Below are 22,835 nucleotides of genomic sequence, written 5' to 3' on the forward strand. Positions count from 1 at the left end.
CGTGCGTCTGCAACATGGTTGCATTCATTATACTTTGGAAAATGCTTTGGGAAAACATTTTGGGACGTACTCACGCACACGCACACGCACACACACACACACATGCTGAGGTCTTAAAAAGCACAGAAATTGACTTGAATATCTATTTGAATATGAATGGTGCTCGTGTAACTGCCACAAGCCTCTTCTATTGTTTGCATGACATTTGTGGACTACGCTAGAGGCCTGGTTGGTGTTCTCATCTGGCCCGCTGCGCACACAGGGACACAGGGAGCCAATCACAGAGTGGAGAGCTAGATGACTAAAAACTCCTTCCTCAGTCGTTTGTTGTTTTAACTTTTGATAATGGTCTTTGTTCTCAAAGACCTCGTGTATGAAATATTGAATCTAACTCTTGTATCTGTGGCTGCATTTTTCCCTGTGGACTTTCATTATATTTTGCTTCTTTGCTTCGCTGATTGTTTCTGGAACTGTGCAGCGCTTCTGTGGGCATTTGTCAGTTTTCCTCCGTTGATTTCCAGTAATTTGGAGTTTTGGACAGCTCTACCATAGTTAACAAATCTGATGATTTAACGTTATGTATACACATAAATGTCAGAGAACAGCATGCGTTTTTGGCCCCGTCTTCAGTTGAGATGCTTATTATGCAGCTTTATTGAGATTGATCTCAGTTTCCAGGGCTTTATTCGCTGGCAGCCTTGCAGCATATGAGTTGATGTCCTCGGGATTACAAATGTCTCTCAATTGTTTGTGGCAGAACAATGGCTTTTGAATGAACCACAGTGCTTGTGTCTATGAAAGCAAATGAGATTCAAGCAACTGCCTGCTTTTGTGTTTTTTGAATCCCTCTCCAGCCCTATTGGCTGGCTTTGTGTCAGTGCCAGCTAATGGGTTTCCAGCGTGGATGATTTTGAAAAAGTCCCAGCCTCATCTTTGTGTGGCTGTCTTGGCAGTTGGTCTCAGATCAGATGCTGGCTCCTCTTTCAGTATCACATTTAAAATTTAAACCACCCTGTTTTTAATCCAACGGCCTGCCATGTGGTCTATTGTCAATTTGTCACATTAGAGACACACACAGGTCCATTATTGTGTGCTGGGGGAGACTTATAAAATAGTCTAGGCCAGCCTTAGTGTGCCACCTACTGCCTGAAACCAGCCTTTGGTGCCACGGCCTCAATGGGAATACTTACTAGTGACTTTATTTCTATTTTAGTTTCAGGAGATGTAGATTATTGCGAACGCCAGTGAGCCATTACTATGTAACCTGGGCAGAACTGTCTGTCTGTCTGTCTGTCACGCTGTGACACCACCCACCCTCCACCAGAGGGCGCAGCTGTATCACACACAAAAGAAATACACACGCGCTCACACGTGCTCACACACACACACACACACACATACACACACACACAGTAGAAAACTTAAAAAAAAAATGTTATTGCAATTTACGAGCTGCCTTCGCTTCCCACGTTCGCGCGTCTTACTTGTTGCGAACGCAGTGAGCATTTACTATGAGACCCAGCAGATCATGTCTGTGTGTCTGTGTGTGTGTGTGTGTCACGCTGTAACACCACCCGCCCACCACCAGAGGGCGCAGCTGTATCACACACAAAAACACACACACACACACACATGCACGCACACACACACACACACACACACACACACACACACACAACTTAACTTAAAAAACGTTAAAAAAAATGTAACTTAAAAAAACTTAACTTAAAACAAAACTTAACTTAAAAAAAAAAGTTAAAAAGAAAAAACTTTAAAAAAACAAAAAAGTGAAAAAGAAAACTTAAAAAAAAACTTAACTTAAAAAAAATCTTAAACAAAAAAAATAGAACTTAAAAAAAACCTTAAAAAAGTACGTAATTTATTCTAATTGTTGTTATTGCAATTTACGAGCTGCGTTCGCTTCCCGCGTTCGCGTGTCTTACTTGTAAAATCTACTCTATCTCAAAATGATTTCAGTAGAACTATGACCTGACTGATGTACTGGCCAGTTGAGATACACATGCAGCAGTAAAGATGAATTGTCCCTCTGTGGTCTTCTAACCTCCATCCAGCCTTTCATCATACTGTGACCATGCACTCCAAATGAGCAGGGTGAAGGCCTGTGTTACTGATGGGGTCAACAACACACATTCAGGCTGGACTAGAGGGAGGGGGGTTTGAAGGTGATCTGAACCAGATGGTTCCAGCTACAGATACACTTTACATTTCCATATCCACTGCTGGCACCCAGTAGGACTGTAACTGATAGGGCCTTATCACTAGCCTGGCTAATAAGCCAGACTAATATCACACAACACTGTCGCGGTATATCAGTCTGGGCTGGCTCCACTTGGATTTCATTTCCCGGGGAACATTTTCTCTTTGACGCAATTGGTCAGAGCTACTGTCAGTCAAAAGTCTCAAGCATTGAACGTCACTGTACCAAAGCCCGCCTATATTGCATACTGTGTCCCGATTGGTCCGACCTGTTCTCTGCTGTAGGAAAGAGGCGTGCTACTGAGCCTCGCCAGACCGTAATCCGCTGGTAGGCAACTTTTTTTTGCCAACGGCTGATTCGGTCTGGTTTATTAACCAGGCTACCTTATCACAGCCACTCTGTGTGTGGTTGGAGGTGAGGGTGTGGGCTGGGTATCTATCCAGACTGCACCGCCTCCTCCTCTTCAACAACCCCTCACTCTGTGTGTGGTTGGAGGTGAGGGTGTGGGCTGGGTATCTATCCAGACTGCACCGCCTCCTCCTCTTCAACAACCCCTCAGATGATGCATGCTGATCCCCCCCCCCCCTGCCGCACCATCCATAATTCTGTCAGAGAAGGGCAAACACAGCCGATAAATGGATTAATCCGGAGATGAGATGGATTCAGGGAATGTAAGATTCTGTTTGTGTTTGCCAACAAGAGCTCTATAAGGGCTGTGTGGATTCAGGAAGGCTCTTGGTGTAATTCTCCACAACTTGTATTTTCATTGATTGGATTCGTCCTGTGTTCATCTCAGGTGGTTCTCAGAATATGTATTATCACAAAGATGGAAACGCTTATGTACTGTAGATCCATATACTGTAGCAGCAGGTATGTACATGAGACTAGACATTAAGTTGCGAAAGACTATCAATGCAATGTACATAAGACCCATTCAGGACGGGAACCCCTTTTGGGGTTCTGGTTGCTATCTACAGTATAGCAAAAATCGGCCTCCGTTAAAGGCGTAGTGTAACGGAAATGGTGGACATTTTATTTTGAAGTTTCAGACGGTTTCAAGTTGAAACACCGCTTTGAAGTTTCTGAACCAATCAGAGCGTCGCATCCCTTCAGGCGATGGGACGGTAGCTAGGGACGGTAGCTATGCTACGCAGGACAGCATGGAGTGTGTTTGTTTACAAGTCAGATGGTCGGCCAGCTGTACCAGTTTACTGTTATGTGGCTTATTTCTACCCTATAATGTTTTCAGATACATATTTTAGCGTGATGATTAAAGGTGGCCTTACACTAGCCGATTTTTTTCAATCTGAAATCTGATAGCACCACACACTACAGGATAATCGGAGCGGAGCAGAGCAAATATCAAACATTCTTGATGTTGATCGGGCCGATCGCGCTTTGAGTGGTCGGGCACCCCCCGAACCGAGTAATACACTTTCTGGATGTTATCTTGAATGGGAATAAAAACGGAGGATTTCTGTAATCAGTAGCAGCTGTGCTGAACGGATGCGCACATATGGGGAATTAAACGGGTGAGCTTAATTCTTATTGGCTTTTATCGATGTGGGCCTCAACAGGTCATCACGCAGTATGTTTTCGTTTTCAGGAAGTAATACAAATTCAATTTTATGGACTTTTGATATAGAAATACACCATGGCATCCATTGTTAGGTATATGATGACCACGGATATGGTCTAATAAGTGTGAAAAACGTATTTTTATTTCACTACACCTTTAAGGTACAAAGGGGTGTCAATACATTGTCAGGTTCACATAGAATGGCAGTTCACCTAGGGTGGTAACTTTCATCAATAAAATCATGGCCAAAAGTTCATGGCCCTGGTGACCCAGGCCCTAGCTGGTATAGCTGAGTGGAAGCTGTTTAAGGCGAATTCCAGACTAGCCGTTTTCGTGACGATAATATATCCATTGATCATTATTTTGAAGAAGCGGAAAAAAAGCCTCATGCTGAGTCATCTGTGCCTCAGCTTTGACCGTGCACGGCGGGTGAAACGCTGAATCGCTTATTTAGATAGCTCGATAATTAAATGTTTTGGTGGATGATGTTGACAGGACAGCATTTAACCCTGCATAACACCCTATATACTGTGTGTGTGTGTGTGTGTGTGTGTGTGTGTGTGTGTGTGTGTGTGTGTGTGTGTGTGTGTGTGTGTGTGTGTGTGTGTGTGTGTGTGTGTGTGTGTGTGTGTGTGTGTGTGTGTGTGTGTGTGTGTGTGTGTGTGTGTGTGTGTGTGTGTGTGTGGTATACAGAGGGAGCTCACCTCCCATTATGCACTCGGCTGACCACACCAGCAGCTGTAGGTTTTTCCGTATACAGACGATGCATTTTCCGTAACACAGCCTGGCAGGATGCTTTCAAAGGAGCTGTAGTGTAGTAGTACAGCCTGAGGATGTGGGGACCTACTCTGAACTTGAGCTCCTCCTCGATGTGTCCTGAACTCGCTTAGCCTTTAGCGAGTTCAGACTTTTTGGGGATGGGCACAATGATGGACATTTTGAAGCCTGCGGGGACAACAGCCTGGGAGCGGGAGATGTTGAAAATCTCTGCAAAACCTCCCGGCAGCGGGTCTGCAGTACTCTGCACATGCCTTTAGGACGCAGCCTGGGATCTCAGGTCCCTGCAAATTGGATGCACAGGATATGTAAGAAAAATAAAATAATAAAATGACAGATTTAGTTCTTTTGTAAACATGCAGCTATGTGCTTTAGCTATGTGATCATAAATTGTAATTCATACACTTTGTTTTCATATTGTGGGGCAGCAGGGTGCTTTGGTGCTTAAATCATTGTTAATGAAACCCTGGCACTGAACTAGCGGACATCCATGGATGCCTTCTGACTTTGCTTCCCTGTGACCTGTCCAAGGGAAATGAAAGACAAGCATCTGCTGCCAGTGTTCCAGAATGTTCATCGACCCCCTTATTATGTTCTCCCTGTTTTAAACACAAGCACCTCAAGAGGGACATGCAAAACACACATTCCACTTTAGACTTCATCATGTGATGTTTTGATCGCAGCACGTCTCCTTTTTGATATTCTCTTGAAAGACTCAGAGAGACGTCAGAGAGAGTTTCCTGCCACCTGTCAGACTACTTACACGTCCCCAGAGGGCCCCTACTCCGTAATGACAAAAGACGAGCAAAGTGGTGGGGGGGAGGCTGGGGGTGTTCTCCCTTTCAAGTGGCCAGATATGGGGCACACGCATTGGTGTGCGGAGCAGAGAACACGCACGCCCCCAAAAGCCCCCAGGGTGCAGAGATGAAACAAATGGTAGATCACACGAGCTAGATGGAAGGGAATGGCATTGGCAACTGGTATACATCAAGATGCAGTGATGGGTGATGGGAGGTATGAGGGAGTGGAGTATTGGCTTGTCAGCCTACCTGCACACTGTCACTGAATGGCTGGTAATTCACTATTGATTTCTGCCACCAAAGAAGGTTCCCCGGCATCCTGAGATGCACTCTGCAAATAAGAATATCCCGGCAGGACTTGTTAGACAATGTCTAGACAGCGGAGGTTGACAACTTGACATACAGTATTTAATGCCATAAGTCAGTGTGGGGGATTTGTGGAGAACCTGTGTGTTGTTTTGAAAGGCCTCCAGGTTGCGTTTGGGCTTTTGGACTCTCACCTCAAGGAATTAATTTGTGCTAGTTGTCTGCAGCAGAAAGCCTTGTATTGTTTGCTCCAGAGGTTAGGCTCTGTCTCATTCATGACCAGCTGGCGTCGCTTCACAGATTGTCCCATTTTGCACGGTGCACAGCGTTGTGTCACTTTGTAAATGGCAAAATCTGCATCGCCTTTTGGCTCCAATAAACAAACCTGTCCCCTCTGTCACTGCCAGCCGCACAGATCACACTGCTACAGCTAGAGACACAAATAAAGAAAACATTGACACCAACCTGTGCGTTCCAAATCGACTGCGGCTGCCTTTCCTTTCACGTTGGATAGTTAGAGGTGAATCTCTCTCCGGGGTTGGATTTTGGAATCAAAACAAAAACTAATGAAAACCCAATTTCAGCAAAGGGTCCAAATTTAAAATCCTGGTTGACCTTTTTCAAATCCCCTGATTGGAAAATGACTATTACTGTAGTTTGCTCTAAACTCGAGGCTGGCCTTACACTCAAAAGGTTTATTTGCTACGCTATTGCTAACTCCTGTATAGTGTTGTAGTTCTCGAGACATGGTCTCGTCTCGAGACCGGTCTCGAGACCACATTTTCGTTGTCTCGGTCTTGTCTCGGTCTCGCGCCTCTCGCCTTTTTTGTCTTGCGGTCTCGTCTTGGTCTCGCCCCTCATTTGTCTTGGTCTTGTCTCGGTCTCGCGCTTCACACCTTTTTTGTCTTGCGGTCTCGTCTTGGTCTCGCCCTTCATTTGTCTTGGTCTCGTCTCGGTCTCGGACCAATTGTCTCGGGTCTCTTCCCCCACCGAGACCACTCGAGACGAGACAATGCAAAACGTTCTATCAACCCGATCACAAGGACTGATCCCATTCATATTAACATTAAAGACAGCTGTAGGAGCGCAGCACAGCGCTGAATTAGGGCACACGTAATCTTAAATCTATTGAAATTGGGTTAGAACATGTTCTGATTGTATGAAATGATATCAGGCTGGCATAAATAAAGTGTCGGCCGGGTGGCGGAGAGTTACACAGCGCCACAGCCTGACTTTTTTGGTATAGTGCGAACGGCGTCGGTGCTGCTTGCGAGGCCTCGCGCTAGACAGCTTTTTTTTATTCTTTGAAATGGGAACGGGGCTAGCTCTCTCTCTCTCTCTCTCTCTCCCCCCGTCTGTGTGTCTGTCTGTCTGTGTCTCTCTCTCTCTCTCTCTGTGTGTCTGCCTGTCTGTCTCTCTCTCTCTCTCTCTCTCTCTCTCTCTCTCCGTCTGTCTCTCTCTCTCTCTCTCTCTCTCTCTCTCTCTCCGTCTGTGTGTCTGTCTGTCTGTGTCTCTCTCTCTCTCTCTCTCTCTCTCTCTCTCTCTCTCTCTCTCTCTCTCTCTCTCTCCGTCTGCCTCTCTCTCCGTCTGCCTCTCTCTCTCTCTCTCTCTCTCTCTCTCTCTCGCTCTCTATTAACTATTTAATTACATATTTCCATTTTGCACCAATATTATACTACCATGTCTTAATACAGTGTTGCTTTTTACAAATAAAATAAGCAAATTAAGGTTGATCACAAAGTTAGTGTGGGTATCAGCAGGCTACTTTGATGGGAATGCGACGGGTTGAAGAACAACCGCTGCAGGGTTTGACTGTGAACAGTGAATCATTCTAGTTTCTTACCTTGTGGCTCATGCTAGTCATTTGAAGAATTTTATAATCCAATAATTATATAATCCAAGGTTTGTTTGTCTGGAGATCCAACGCTATGTCATATTATTAAAGTAAGTAAACTTTAAGAAGCGCTGGTCATTGTGCTGCAGTCAGTGAGAAGCTGGTCCGCTCTGCTAATTGATCTGACCTATATATTTGCGCAACTGACTGGCATGAGGGTAATTACTTATTTGGCAGCACCTGCAATTCCAATAGGACATTTGAAAAGGCTTTCATATATTAATATTTTTTTCTAATAAGGTTTGGCCTTATAGATTTTGTATAGTTTTGGATATTGATTCATTAATTAACACAAAAATGTTTCTCCCAGGCGGCTCTGATGTGCATGCCTCATTGTTATTCATTAATTGATATTTAAAATAAATATTTGAATGAATCATGCTGTAGTAGGCCTATACCTAATTTTGTAAAATCTATTTGCACTGCAGTGTTTCAGATCAAGATTGTTTTCTGTGCCTATCAAATAAGAGGGAAAAATGGTCTTGGTCTCGGTCTCGGTCTCGACCTGCTAGGTCTTGGTCTTGGTCTTGGTCTCGGCCCCCTAGGCTCGCAGCGGTCTTGGTCTCGGTCTCGGTCTCGACCTGCTAGGTCTTGGTCTTGGTCTCGGCCCCCTAGGCTCGCAGCGGTCTTGGTCTCGGTATCGGTCTCGACCTGCTAGGTCTTGGTCTTGGTCTTGGTCTCGGCCCCCTAGGCTCGCAGCGGTCTTGGTCTCGGTATCGGTCTCGACGTGCTAGGTCTTGGTCTTGTCTTGGTCTCGCTTTAGGTGGTCTCGACTACAACACTGCTCCTGTACAATACTCTCCTGTATTTGAATGATCTGTTCATTGATATATAGAATAGATATACGGTACTGTCCCTTTCAAATAAACAAATACATTAAATTGAAATAAAAAATGCTCCCCAAAATGTATTTTGTGGTGGTATGTGTCTAGATAGTCGGTAGAGCCCTCACAATTGGACCACAAGTTCATGGGTTCGATCCCGGCCACCGCCAACTCAGCGTATGAGTAGCACGGCTTGGGTGCGGCAAGTCTTGCCGGAAGTACTGGGAGCTGATGATAGGTGTGGTGCTCCACCTCAGCAAGCCATCTCCCAGGGGTCTAGTGCATTATAACAGGGACAGACTCCCACTGTTACTGGCTGATACCGACAATAAGCCACCCCCCCGCCAGTAGATGACAGACTGGATTATAAACATTAAAATGCATATGGTTGCTGTACAAGATGCCCTTGTCAAGCTTTCTTATTATATTATTTATACAAAACATTGCGGATGGGAGAAGAGAAAACAGAAACATCAAGATCAAACCCTCCCTCCTCTTTAGTCTTTAGCCAACCTACCTGTTTTTATCTGTGTAAGTATGATTAAAAGTGTGTAGACCTGTGACTCAGGTTCCCACCCACATTCTGATATGAAGTTGAAGCCGTTCCCTAATCTCTTAATGTTGTTCCCTTGTCCTTGGCAGGGTCACAGGGGAAATAGATGGAGCCTTATCAGCCTCTATGGATTTATGGGAAAAATGTCTGTTACCACCTACCAGTGGCTAGTCATATCATACACATTTTTATCACAGTCTTAATTATTGCATTAATCATGTTGAATTACTCCGTCAAGCTCAAGTGGAAGACAATGGATTATTTGGTGAAGAATAATTTGTGAGGTGATACTAACCTTCAGCATGGGGCTGCATCTCTTCACTCTCACTCACTTCACCAAATGTGTCATCAGGGGCGTCAATATGTGGTGGAGCGGGGGTGAAGTTCTCCCAACCGGAATAAACAGTGAGTTGTTGGGTTTTCAAACGCAGATGCTTTAAAATACTACTAATTTAAAAGTAGGCGTCATGGCTTGCCAGATCACAGGCACAGATCCTTATATATATCCTCATGGTAAGAGAAACCTTTCTATAGATATGATCAGTGAAACTTATCATAATACATTTTAAAAAGCCATTAAGTCATCAATTATGTTTATAGAACACGTTTTAGTGAATTCCAAGTAGGCTACCGACACCATTCGTTTGGAAGTGGGGTATTATTATGCATGAGTTTATACACAAGCCAAACGAAGCCATAGTGGTTTCAAAAGTACAGAAAATACAGTTTAAAGCATGGCTTGGCAGTGAGTATGAGCTAAAGCAATGTGTAAATCCTGCATGATATTAAATAGTGAACGACCGCACTTTGCCAAACGATAATGGCTCCGTGCCAAGTTCCAACTGTCTCTAAACTACTTAGAATTCACTACAATGTGTTCTAAGTAGTGTCTCTACCAGGTGATTAAACACTGCGCCGCGGTAACACAATGTTTTTTAACATGGAGGGAGAGGGAGATCATGATGGAGAGGAAAACAGATCTCTGATTTCGGTGGTGCTTGCTTGTGCAACTTGACGCATACAATAAAGTATAAAGAGATAAGGATAATCTGACTCTGACTATAAACCACTTGAACCCTAGGTCCCCAGCATAAACCAAAAATCTACAAACTCACAACGTGTGATGGTAGCCCTGACCTGAAGTGTTTTACGCACATTCTCCATTTACAGTCCTTATGGTTTACGCCTACACAAATGTTCAGATTACAGGGCGGGTATAAGTACCGGTATCTTCCGTATTGTTCAATAAAAAGCAACATTTAATCAGTTTTTGGCCATGTGCTTTCAACTATGTGCTCCTATCGGTTGATGCATGTGGATACATTATAACTCATAAATATGGGGCGAGCACTTTATATTTGAAATCTGAACATGTATGTAGACGTTAACGTTGTAAATGGGAAAAGTGCGTAAAACAGGTTGACGTTCCACCATGACAGTCTCGTATACTTAATAATAAGTCAACTTTCCGAGGGCGACTGAACGATTGCGTTCCAGATGTCCTTCTGATGGATTTTCTTGGTTGTCAATATTGCTATCATCCAACAAATCGCTCTGAAAGTGATCCAAAGGATCGTACGCTATTGTAACTCTATGGGGAACTTGGGGAAGACCATTTTATTTACCCCAGGCTAAAACCGGATGTGACGTTTGTGGGCGTTCCTGTCTACCTTCGTGTCAGTGTATATATTTATATAGAAATAGCTTGTTCCATCCATTTGTGGCCACTAGGGTGCTACAAAGTTGAATCCAGGAGATCTCAATCTTAGCTACATTTGATTTTCCAAACAGTCCTCTGGGTGTGAAGTAATTATTTAAAATTAATATAGTTTTATGTCTTACTATATCCGCCTTCTTACTTATATCCTGATATAGAAAACTACAGAAGACATGTTGGGTAGTAGTGACTCAAGCTTTTCCCAAATGACCCCTGTCACCAGGACAGTAAGGCTCTTTGCTCTCAGACAGCCAGTATCCAGTGGCCCCCGAAGTGACGGAAAGAAATCTAGTTCCCCGTGGCCCTGAAGGGCCCACACATAAAAGGAGTGGTGTGGGAGGCTGACAGGTTCTAAGTCAGAGCCTGTCCAGCTTCGCTTGGGTGCAGGTGAGAAACTGGAAAAGCAAGAAGATGAAAATCTGTGTTTTGTAAGAACATAGAGCAGTGAGAGTGTCTGTAGCCTTTTTATCATATGATGCCGCTTCTGTCAATTGACACTTTGTGCCTTTTGGTGGAGAGAAGATTGGATCGGAAGTGGACAGGGACTCAGGGAGGGGTCGTGACATTCAGATTGGGTCATGTTGGCTCTTCTGATCTGCCTCAAGTAGCTTTTATTTGTTTAATTTTTTTCAGTCTGGCAAATGTCACAGAGAAATTGAAAAGTATCTCGTCATTTATCCGGCTTGTGCAACTTTTAGAGCTGCCGAATGGGAGGCTAAAGGCTCACGCATACATATACTGCGTGCGTGCGTGCGTGCGTGCGTGCGTGCCACTGTACAACTGTATGTGTAATGTATACTGTATACTGTATACAATATAGTGTAGGAATAGCCTATAATATTTCCTGTACTGCCAATGTATGTATTTGTAATTTTGTACTTACATTATTAATAAGATGTCAATCTAACCAAATCAATCTAACCAAATCAAATAATAGCTTTCTATATATGACAGCTATCTATTCTGTTTTAACATAAGTCACACTTATTGCAGCCGAGTTAGTTTGCATTAGCCTTACTACATGAAAGAGCTGCAGTACTCTCAACACATTTCAAAGTAATTAAAACATAGGACTATTTCCAGATTGTTGATGTGATTTACCCGGGCTGTTAAATAAAGGATAGCAAAATTATAAAGTCGCGTTATTCCTATTGCGGTCCTGGTAGAGGGAGAGTGAGAGACTAATAGGGTAAAAGAGAATACAGTACTTGCCAAATCTAAATGTAGCACTGCAATCAACTGTTTATAGGCCGTATGGTGGCTCTTTGCCTCCCTAATGAAAATAAAATTTCCACCATCTGTTATTGTAATTAGGTTTTTATCATTATTACTTTTACCTGTCTTTGTTAATAAAGATCTGTTGGATATGATTTAATTAAGACCCCCAGGGGGATCTAGAAACAGAGCCTACAGGTGGATGCTGGGGAGGTGGTGGGATTTGCAAAACTTCATGATAGCAGGTTAGCAGCAAACGAGGCAGCAGCAGCAGCGACGCACGTCAGCACAGCAGGAGAGAAGCCAGGAATGAGCAGATAGGCAGAGAAGTTTAAATAGCCGATCTGATCAGGTAAAGAGTGCATGTGACTAGTCACCTGATCAGGTAGGTGCGTTCACGAGTTGTCTGCCTGAACTAGCTACACATGCATCATTTGTTTATGTTGGTGATTACTTCTCCTCTCTCCTGCAGGTTCCTTCCTGATGGTCAACTCGTCCCAGCATGCCGCGGGGCAGCGTGCTCAGTTGCTTCTGCGCCCGCTCAGCGAGAACGACACCCACTGCATTCAGTTCAGCTACTTCCTGTACAGCCGCGACGGCTACAGTCCCGGAGACCTGCAGGTCTACGTGCGCGTCAACGGCGGTCCGAGGGGCAGCGCCGCGTGGAACATCTCTGGCTCCCAGGGACGCCAGTGGCATCAGGTGGAGCTGGCCGTCAGCACCTTCTGGCCCAGCGAATATCAGGTGAGCGTGCCTCCGACACATTTTTCTTTTTCCTAGGATGTAAATGGTGCATTTATATAGCGCCTTTATCCAAGGCGCTTTACATAGATTGTGCATTAATACATTCACCCATTCACACACACATTCATACACTGATGGTGGCGGAAACCATGCAAGGCACCAACCAGCACATCAGGAGCAATTAGGGGTTCAGTGTCTTGCTCAAGGACACTTGGACACTAACTCTGGGGGAGCCCGGGTTCGAACAGGAAACCTTGCGGTTACCATCCAGCCACTCTACCCCTGAGCCACCGCCACCCCGTTGGTTGGTGCCTCACCGTCTTGGTAAGCCGTGGTGGATGTAATCGTTTATCAAATTAAGCAAATGAGCACTCGACAAAAATATCGCCTCTCACACACAGCATATCATTTGTCATAATGGCTCATTAGTTTGTGGTGTATCTTTATTCACGGGTCCATTTACCTGCATGCTTTAGTCAGTGTGATCAATACCCACTTTGTTCATTACGTGTCACATTTATTAGCACTATAATGTAGCTTGTAGGACTGTGATGGCTGGATGGAGCCGTGACTCCCCTCATTACGGACGATAATTTATCTCCTAGCGCCCCTGATTGTTCTCATGTACAATGCCACCCCCACCCCACCTCAAACAAGCAATCATGAGGATACTGATGTGAGGGATTTGGGGAGTGTGGGTTTGCGGAGCAGTTAATTGACCTCAGTGATTGTCTTCCAGGGGGGCTTAGTGTGTTGACCATTTGCTTACATAACCTCACCGCACTCTGGGCCTCAACTCAATAAATCAAGAAGCAGTTAATGAGATTAGAGGGCTGCATGGATCGATGCAACAGCCGCCAATTTACTATGCTCCTGTCTCGTTCCAAGCCTCACAAATCACTGAACGTAAAAGAAAGTAGTGATTTTCTTCACGTCTGCAGTTTAGCCGCCACCTTGCAGGTGTAGAAGAGGCGGCAGGCGGGGGCGGGCTTCCTCAGGAGGGGAACAACACACTCATACGAACATCTCTCAGACAAACCCAGGCTGCTTGGAATGGAGAGTTGGGTTTAGTGTTTCCTATATGCCATGGAAACACCTGTCATCCCACATGATGAACTTCCAACGTGTGTGCAGGTTGTGTTGTGTAAATGGTTTCTTTAAAGTGCTGTGTGGGTGGTGGTGGTGGTGGTGGTGGTGGTGGGGTGGATGCAGTTGTAGATGAAACACAAAGAAGTAAATCTAGTAACCAGAGACTATCAGTGCCTGCAGGGCAAGCAGACGGCCAGAGAGATAATGTTGATGTTGGACAGAGATCAGAGGTGCTGCTGCGGATGGTTTACATTTACACACTTGCAGAGAAGCACAGAGAATGGCCTCCTGTCAGACACGCTTCCTGCTGATTGAGTGCAGGATTGAGACGGTGGGCTCATGAGGAGATGGGACACACACATGCACACAGCATCATTGCAGGTCAGGAGATGTGGATGCAGGAAAGAGTCCGATGACTGGAGGTCAAATGAGAGGGTGTGTTCTCTCTGGTCTGCGGGCAACTATCTGGCTCCTTATCTGAAGATAAAGTGAGGTCATCTCTGGGACCACACTCTACACAGTCTTCAGTGTTCATTTAGAGTTACAGATCGACAAGGGTCGATTTTGGTTGCTAACCCATCAATCATTTAGCTCGGGCCCCCTGCAAGTGCAACCCCCTCAGGGGGGTTTAGGAGACATGGGTTGAGGAGGTAGGCCTGGTTCAGATCATTTTTCTCTCGCAGGCTGATACTCTCTCACCCTTTTCATTTAACATATTTTTTCACTATCTTGTATAAATTTTACGCTGATCACACTGTTATTTTACACTTTGTCTTTCAATTTTAATCTCTGGTAGTGTGCTGAATAGTGCATTATTTCATTATTCGCTTCATTCCTCTGCCAGTAGGTATGTGGTAGGTTATAGGTAACAAATAACAAATAACATATTTTATGTATTTATTGTGATCATGTGAGTCTGATACTAATACAGAAGCTACAGTACAGTACGTTTGTGAGGCCAGTGTAGCTGCACTTCAATTAATACGGTTTGTCTTTCTCTAACTGAACGGATCAATTAACAGAACACTGCATCAGCATCAGCAATCGCTGCTGATCCCCACTATTCAACTGATTTGTCTGTAAATCGTTACATTAATTAAACTGTTGGTTTAGATCAGTCGTCTCCATGTACAAATTGAAAGCTCTATCGTTTCAGCGCATGCAGATATAATGCTGTAATGAAAACCAAAACCATAAATATTCATTACCGTACAAATCCTCCTTTTATTGCAGTGTCTCTGCTGCTACTGCCAGTCTCCACTGATTTTATGTATTTTCTCTAAGGGCGATCGGAGAACATGAGAGGACACGGTGTGGATTTTGTCACTCTGCTCCAACAGTTCTGTGCTATTTAATCTTATGATGCAAACATGATGTTGCAGCAGGCTGTTATTAAAACCTTTTTTTGTAACTTAATATTCCATCCTCATCCTCCGATCCTTCTATCTTACATTCCCTGTGTACAGAAACTCTCCTCACACCAGCATGTGGTAGATCTAACATCATTTTATTGTTTGTTTTCTCCCTCCGTTTTCAATATACTGAACTCTGATTGGGCCAACACAGTCGTGTCTGGGGGGAGTGTTATGGAGTCAGAACGGAGGTGGGTAGAGTGAAGGATGGAGCATGAACCTCATGACGACATGAACCTCAAATGTTCTCAATTTTGGATGAATCTCCCCCCACGTTCTTCACAGCAATATATTTTGCTCCTCGCCTTCTGGTGTGGGGATTGGAATTGAGGGGAACTTTGCAGTCGAATATTAAAAGATCCTATCGGGTCTCACCGTGACGAATAATATCAGCCCAGCTTAGACACCCACTCCATCTCCGCTACCTCCACTTCTCGCTCCTTCTGCCATGACAGATAGCTCTCCAGGAATCTTGTCCCACACACATCTCTCTTTCTACCATCTATTTCTTTCCCCGCATCATTCTCCCACTCTGTGTTCTGTGTCATCCTACTTACTCTTTCACATGCAGTGAACAACTACTTTTCCCGGCCTGTACAGTATGTGTGCTCTAATATTAATGATGTTACACACAGTCACACTCAATGGCACTTTTGCAAGTGAGGGCCGACACAGAGGGGAATCGATGGCAGTTGTTCTGTCGACTTGTGATTTATTGAGGAGTTAACTGGGCGATCGTCTCTAATGGCTGCCACATGAGAAATAAAAATACTACTAAATTAGGATGAGAAACAGCCTCAGTCTGTATTCATCTTGCCAGGGCTTTGTATTGATTGGTCCTCGGGCGCTGCTGTATTGTTAACGACGCAATGCGTTGCTTGTGTGAGCACTGATAGTGCAAAATGCTGGGTTTCACTAGGCTTGGCTGTAGCAAGCTGGTGGTTGTGTAAGTGTCCTGAAGTAAAGCTCCTCCCTCATTTATTTCAGAGGTACTGCCTGTTAGTTGTTGACTGTGTGGATTCACTGAAACCTTACAGATTATTATATTGTATTGAAGTATTGTATTGAAGTAAATAATAAACAAATTGAAGTTTGTGAAATGACGATTTGGCCTCTGCTGACTTTAGTGCTTTATTGTCTCCACCAGGCCGAAGGCATGGGGAGAGAGTATGTTTTGCACTCCGTCCGTCCGTCTGTGTCAGCTAATCTCCAGCACCGTTGGCTTGATCGCAGGCTTACTCTGCACACACACTCCCTGAATGCCATAGCTGAACCTCTGCCCCAAGGTTTTCACATTGGCCTCTTATAGCGCCACCAGGAGGCCGCTTTGTGCAAAAAAATTTTTGGACAGTACACCTACAGATTTTGTCCAAACATCACGTAAATTGGTACACAGTCTCTCTAGAGCCATTCAACGAAACAGGTCTTTCCAATTTTTCAGACTCCATCCTGATTGGCTAAGATTGGCTACCAAAGTTCGCAGGAGTGCACGGTTTCAAACAAAATGCCGCAAATCACACATTGTGTGATTTCCGTGAAATTGTGCACGCACATTCCCACAGGCAGAGGAAGAAATGCCACTGGAACATTTTCAACTCAGCCTCATTGTGGCACTATAACTGGCCAATTAGTGTTTTTACCTCTAACTGCACGGATCTGAGTAAAACTTTGTATGCACACTCCCTAGAGGCCAAAGAAAAACCTTTGCCTGGAATTTTTCACATCTGCTCTTTATAGTGCCACCAGGAGGCCGACATATGTATTTTATCCAAATTTCACGCACATCGGTACACATGCTCTCCATAGTCATGTGATCAAGACGGGTTTGTTTGATTTCTCATAATCCATCCTGATTGGCTACGATTGGCTTCTAAAGTTTTCAGGAGTAGCCCGCTTTGTACCCGTTTTGTACAAATCACCACAACTCCTCAACGCAGCGTCCAATTGCGGTGAAACTGTGCATAGTCCCACTAGGCTGAGGAAGAAATGCCACTTGACAGTTTTCAAATCAGCGTCATGGTAGCACTACAACAGGCCAAGTCGCGTCACACACACACACACACACACACACACACACACACACACACACACACACACACACACACACACACACACACACACACACAGGAGTATATTACTCCTAAACATTTTGCCAAACATCACACACACTCCTATCCTCCTGGTGGAGACCTGTGTGTGTGAATGAGGGGATGTTTGATTCATGTGACGTTTGGAGAGAGAATTAATGTAGAAATATTTAGATGATTTACTGTGTCATGTGGATTATACATTTTTATGAATTAAACTTGAAATGTAGACTATAGTAGTTACACCAGAATATGTATTTTTATTATTAATAAGTTATTAGACATAAGTCTCAGGTAATCAATTCATATTATTAATATGATTTGTACCCAGTAGTGCAGAGCTGTTATCAGTATCACCCTGATTCCACCATTGTCTATGAACGTTTAAATTGGGATATTCATTGTTATTAATGATAATATTATATGATTAAACGGCATGCATGAAAGCTGGGCTTGCTTGACTGAAAAGTAAAAATATCCACTCTGCTCTTACACTTTTTCCTATCAAACTTATCCCCATTTTCTCATATCTCTTCACAGGTTGTGTTTGAGGCGACTGTTTCGGGGGAGCGTCAGGGCTACATGGCTTTGGATGACATCGTGCTGTTAAACTACCCTTGTTGTAAGTACCCCCCACACCCTGTTAAACTACCCCTGTTGTAAGTACCCGCACCCTCTGCTTTTATCCCCCACTCGCCCCCACTTCTTTTGTTGTTGTTTTTTAAGATATTTTTATATTGATAGTAGGCCTATGCAGTAGAGCGAGAGAGAGAGACGGGGAGTGACATGCAGCAAAGGTCGTCAGGCTCGGGAATCAAACCTGCGACTTGCTGTCAGGCTGCATTAGAGCCCATATGTGGTCTGCGCCAGTGCTTAATTTCTAAATTCTTAGGTGCCGGAGCTCGGGTGCGTGCATGTGCACGCGCACATGCACGCGCACATGCACGCGCACATGCACGCGCAAAATGTTTGCCTTTTTTTAACACAACCAACGGCCAGCCCACCCATCAGAACACAATAGAGTAGGCATATAGACGTTTTTTTTTAATATGTCTTTAAATGTTCTGATGAATTGAAAATGGAGGACCCTGAAGTAACAAGTATTTTTCGATAACATTTGCAGCAGCAGTTCACACAGGGGTCCGCCGGCACACAACTACAGTAGGCATTTGCAGTTCAGTTGGCACAGCGGCTCAACGTTATATTACATACTATAAAATACAGTAGTCCTATAACAAGTTAGGGTGGCCCATCATCAGAACAGTACGCAATGTAAATACCTGCATGCGCGTTTTGTTGTTGTCCTTATCCAAGTTCCTCCTCCGCCTCAAGGACTCAATAATGCTACTACTACTTAATTCTGTAGTCTTTTTTTTTATTTCGGGCCCACCAGGGCAACGGGCACACATTTCAAAATAAGAGTGTTTTTTTGTTTGTACTTGCAATGCGATCTTTCAAGCCATGTTTTATTTTGGAATCGTACTGGAAATAGAAGTAACTATGACGAGGAAGAAGCCTAGTTGACTTGAAAATGAAACTAAAATAATACTAGAGACGTATTGTATACTGTAATGTGCATTTGGGGTGGCGGAGCGCCCTCTACAGCCCTCTACGGAGCTCAAGTGACAGGTACCGGAGCTGAGCTCCGCCAAGCTCCGGCTGAAATTAAGCACTGGTCTGCGCCCTAACTGCTAGGCCAGATGTGCCATGCACTCGCCATCACTTTGTGACCTTTTAAACATTTTGCAAAAGGAGACGGCCGCCTCAGAGGTATTTGGAGGTCATGGTTAAGGACTAAGAACAGTGTTCTTCCAGTGCCTCTGACAGGAAGTGTCTCTTTATTCACAGCTCCTGGCGTGTTTTAAATGTGCAGCACCACAGCAGAAAGCCTTGCCGTGTCCGAACAGGATGGCTGACCTTTAATTCAGACGGCGTATCCTCTAGCACAGGCTATTTCAACGCTAATGTGATGTCACAAGGCTATGCTAGCTCTCAAAGCCTTGAGATGTTCTTTTGTTGGAGACATGAGAGGCTTGGATGGGGGAGGGGGATGGGGGGGTCATGGCTCGATGTGCTTCTGTACACTGTACACATAATGTTCTCCTCCTTGCATATGGATTTATTTACCCATCACCCCTCACACCAGGCACGTTCTTTCACTGCCTTTCATTCTTTCTGTCAAATCTATTTAGGCCATTGGACAGCACGCACACACACACGCACGCACACACACACGCACACACACACACACACACACACACACACACACAAAGCTCTCACCCGGGCACCGTCCGCTGCACATGAAAATGGGAGAGACAGAATGGAGATTTCTGTAGAACGGAGCACTGCCATTCACTGAAAAGTTTAATAATAATGTTGGAGTCCTTAACTGCGATAAAATGCTAATACATCATAATGTGGATTTTCTGAGTTCATGAACTCCCACAAAGTTTTGCTTTTTACTTCAGTTCCTACATTAACATGAAAATAGTACAGTACACACATGAAAAAGGTCATACTAAACTACAGCGCAAGTCATAAAAAATATAAAAAATAAGGCATACAATACTGTAGATTGCAGAACACACAAAAAAGCATGCAGTTATGTCTTAATACTTTGTTCTTGTTTGTTGTTATTATCTCACAGCATAAGCAGTATCAAGTGGAACTGGAACTGCCTGGATTCAATTAAATGCTCCAGACAGACTGGACTAAAATTAGATAAAGTAATTTCTAGACAAAGAAATACAATTTCCAATTACCTATCTACAAGCTCATGACCCTATGTCAATGTAAAGACATGTGTTTGAGCAAATATTCCTTGCATACTAATTGCACCCCTTTGTTTTACAGTAGCACTCCCACTTTCACTGTGTGAAATAGACTGCAGTCACTTACTGTAAACGAGGCTTGTTCTGCATCTCAGCATCAGTCCGTTAATGTATACTGTTGGATAGTGTCCAGCAGAGCTTTGGAGCTGTTATCGAGGTTGGAGCATCAGGGCTGAAATGCTCAGAACATGGATTTACTTGTAGTTTAATAGGGATGTAAAAGTAAATCCAGAAGCTTTCTCATTTGTCTTACTCTATGTCTCAGGTCCAGGTCAGGACCATTGAATTAATTTTACTTTGAAACACAACTTAAATACATCTTTTGTGTCTCAGCATGTGGACTTCTTGCAGATTTCCATCTCAGGGACACTGGTGTATCTGTACCTTTTCACAGGCCAATGTGAAAAGGGTGGGATATATTCCTCAGCCTAGTAGGAAAGTCTGTGAACGATTTCAATTAAAATTCCACGAAAGCCAATGTTGGCCAATTAGGATGGAATATGAAATATCGGACAGATCCGTCTTGAACACATGACTATAGCGATAGTGTGTAACGATTTGCGGGATTTTTGGACAGAATCTGGAGGAGTAATATAAAACAATGTGTTTATCAAAAGTTGGCCTCCTGGTGGCGCTATAACAGGCCGTTATAGCGCCTGTTGGGGCAGAGGTTCAGAGGTTCATCGTTGGCATCCATGGATGCTAAACGAAACGATGCAACATTTGGCACCGACCGGGTTAACGGTGCCAGAGATTAACTGGTAACAGACGGATGCACACACACACACACACACACACACACGGACACACAGACGGACTCACAGACGGACTCACACACGGACGGAGTGCAAAACATACTCTCTCCCCATGCCTTCGGCCTGGTGGAGACAAAAACAGACAAATACAATAAGGGACCCCTTTAAAAGAAAGCATTCAAAGAAATGTAAAAAGACATGGTTATCATCAGGTTATTAAGTAGTTGTTTCTGTCCGTCTTCGCCTGTCGGGGTCAGAGGCCCAGAGCTTTAATTAACGATTTCCACACGTGTCTCTGGAAAATGACACATCAGTTTCAGTGTTTGTGACTTCCACCACTGGAAGTGCACACCATTGACCGTTGTGGTGAAACAGGGATTCCCGACGCTCAGCACGGAAGCCTTACATTCTCTGGTTTTATTGACAGCAGGGACCAATACACATGCTCATCCTGATTAATCAGCAGGCAGGACCTAGATCCCTATTCATTTCTCCATCCTGTTCATTAACACTTAGTGTTCAGCTGCATGTTTGCACATGAAGAACTTGAAAAGCAAAACAGTCCACAAAGCAATAACTACAACTGTAAATGTAAAGTTAAACAGTGATATGGCCTGTTGAATAGATAACATAACACTCGTGTAACATGGATATTCACAATAAGAAGTTATACAGCTCTCTAGATTCATGTTTGTGGTGTTGTTCTTCCACAGACAAGGTGCCCCATTTCTCTCGGCTGGGCGATGTGGAGGTCAACGCTGGACAGAACGCCACCTTCCAGTGTGTGGCTACGGGCAAGACTGCTGAAACGGAGCCTTTCTTACTGGAGGTAAGACTGCTGAAACAGAGCCTTTCTTACTGGAGGTAAGACTGCTGAAACAGAGCCTTTCTTACTGGAGGTAAGACTGCTGAAACAGAGCCTTTCTTACTGGAGGTAAGACTGCTCTCCTTCTTACTGGCCCTTCTTACTTCACTTTGAGCTGCATTTCATGAAAGGTCCTATACAAATTAAGTTTTATTATTATTATTTAATAATAATAATAATAATAATAATAATAATTTATTACTGGAGGTAAGAACCCTTCCTACTGACGGTAAGGTGAAGAGACGGACGGTTGATTTTGAAATGTCGGGAGCGACTGTGTTGTTGGACTAATGACTGTAGGACTGTTGGTAGGTATGTCTAACCAACGTATGCACCCCGTGTTGCTCTTAAAATGAGGTGTGGTCTGGTACAATCAGAGCTCACTACTATCGTATGACTAGTAAGTATGTTAACGCAGAGCACAAACATGTCCTTAGTATTTACAGTGCAGCATTGGATAATTGGATAAAGACATGCCTAGGTGGCTTCACAAAGCATGCAATCAAAATTTAACACAACACCCACGTTCAACTATTTAAGTGACAAGTGATACACGAAATGTAAATAGTTTTTGTTCTCAAACGGCAGATTAACTGTTTTTCAAGTACTTAATTCTTCATTAATCCTATTAGGCCTAATAAGAAACAAACGTTATTGCTGCTGTGTATCTCCAAAGAAAGATGAGCGCTGAGGTTTGTTTGTTTCTCCTCCGATCTGTTACCTAAATACTTAAGCAGTCACACCCAGCCTATCATGGAATGCATAATCAGAGTTTGATTGGGACACTATTATTGTCAGGTGAAACCTGACTAATATATGATCGCTTGTGAAATGTAGACAACATCGTCATCACCTAGTCATACTGACGGCCTAGCCTGATTAGCTGCCAGACACGCTGCCTAAGCCAATGGGAGTGTAGTATGCCGCTCTCTCTCTTTGATCTACCTGGCACTATAGAAGTTCTCTCTGGACAAGCCTGGATCGGTTCTCCACATCTCATGCCTACGTTTAGGAAGTTTAAAACGTATTCAAAAGTATTTGCATAATGCTTCCTTCTCATTTCGTATCAACGTGAGTTTATTATAAAATTATACTGGGCTTCGTTCCAGACAGAACAGTTGAGTATCTATATATTTTGGAAAGGCTGTACACTTTATATAGCATTTAAA

The 22,835-nt window shown here is 43.9% G+C and overlaps 1 protein-coding gene across 3 annotated transcripts in view; it reads left to right on the forward strand.

Moving 5' to 3' along the window:
• Positions 1-22,835, forward strand: part of LOC306938973 (receptor-type tyrosine-protein phosphatase U-like) — a 170,806-nt gene that overhangs the window by 59,279 nt on the left and 88,692 nt on the right. For 2 of the 3 annotated variants that reach the window (XM_079523387.1, XM_079523388.1), the window contains exons 3-5: positions 12,356-12,627; positions 17,756-17,837; positions 21,515-21,630. In XM_079523387.1, the coding sequence (XP_079379513.1) occupies positions 12,356-12,627; positions 17,756-17,837; positions 21,515-21,630 (470 nt within the window). Of the gene's footprint in view, positions 1-12,355; positions 12,628-17,755; positions 17,838-21,514; positions 21,631-21,705; positions 21,736-22,835 lie in introns of those variants that run through there. The other variant, XM_079523389.1, reaches the window with a different exon arrangement.

Source organism: Electrona antarctica (genome assembly GCF_951216825.1).
Source record: "Electrona antarctica genome assembly, chromosome: 15".
In the NCBI taxonomy this organism is placed as follows: Eukaryota; Metazoa; Chordata; class Actinopteri; order Myctophiformes; family Myctophidae; genus Electrona; species Electrona antarctica.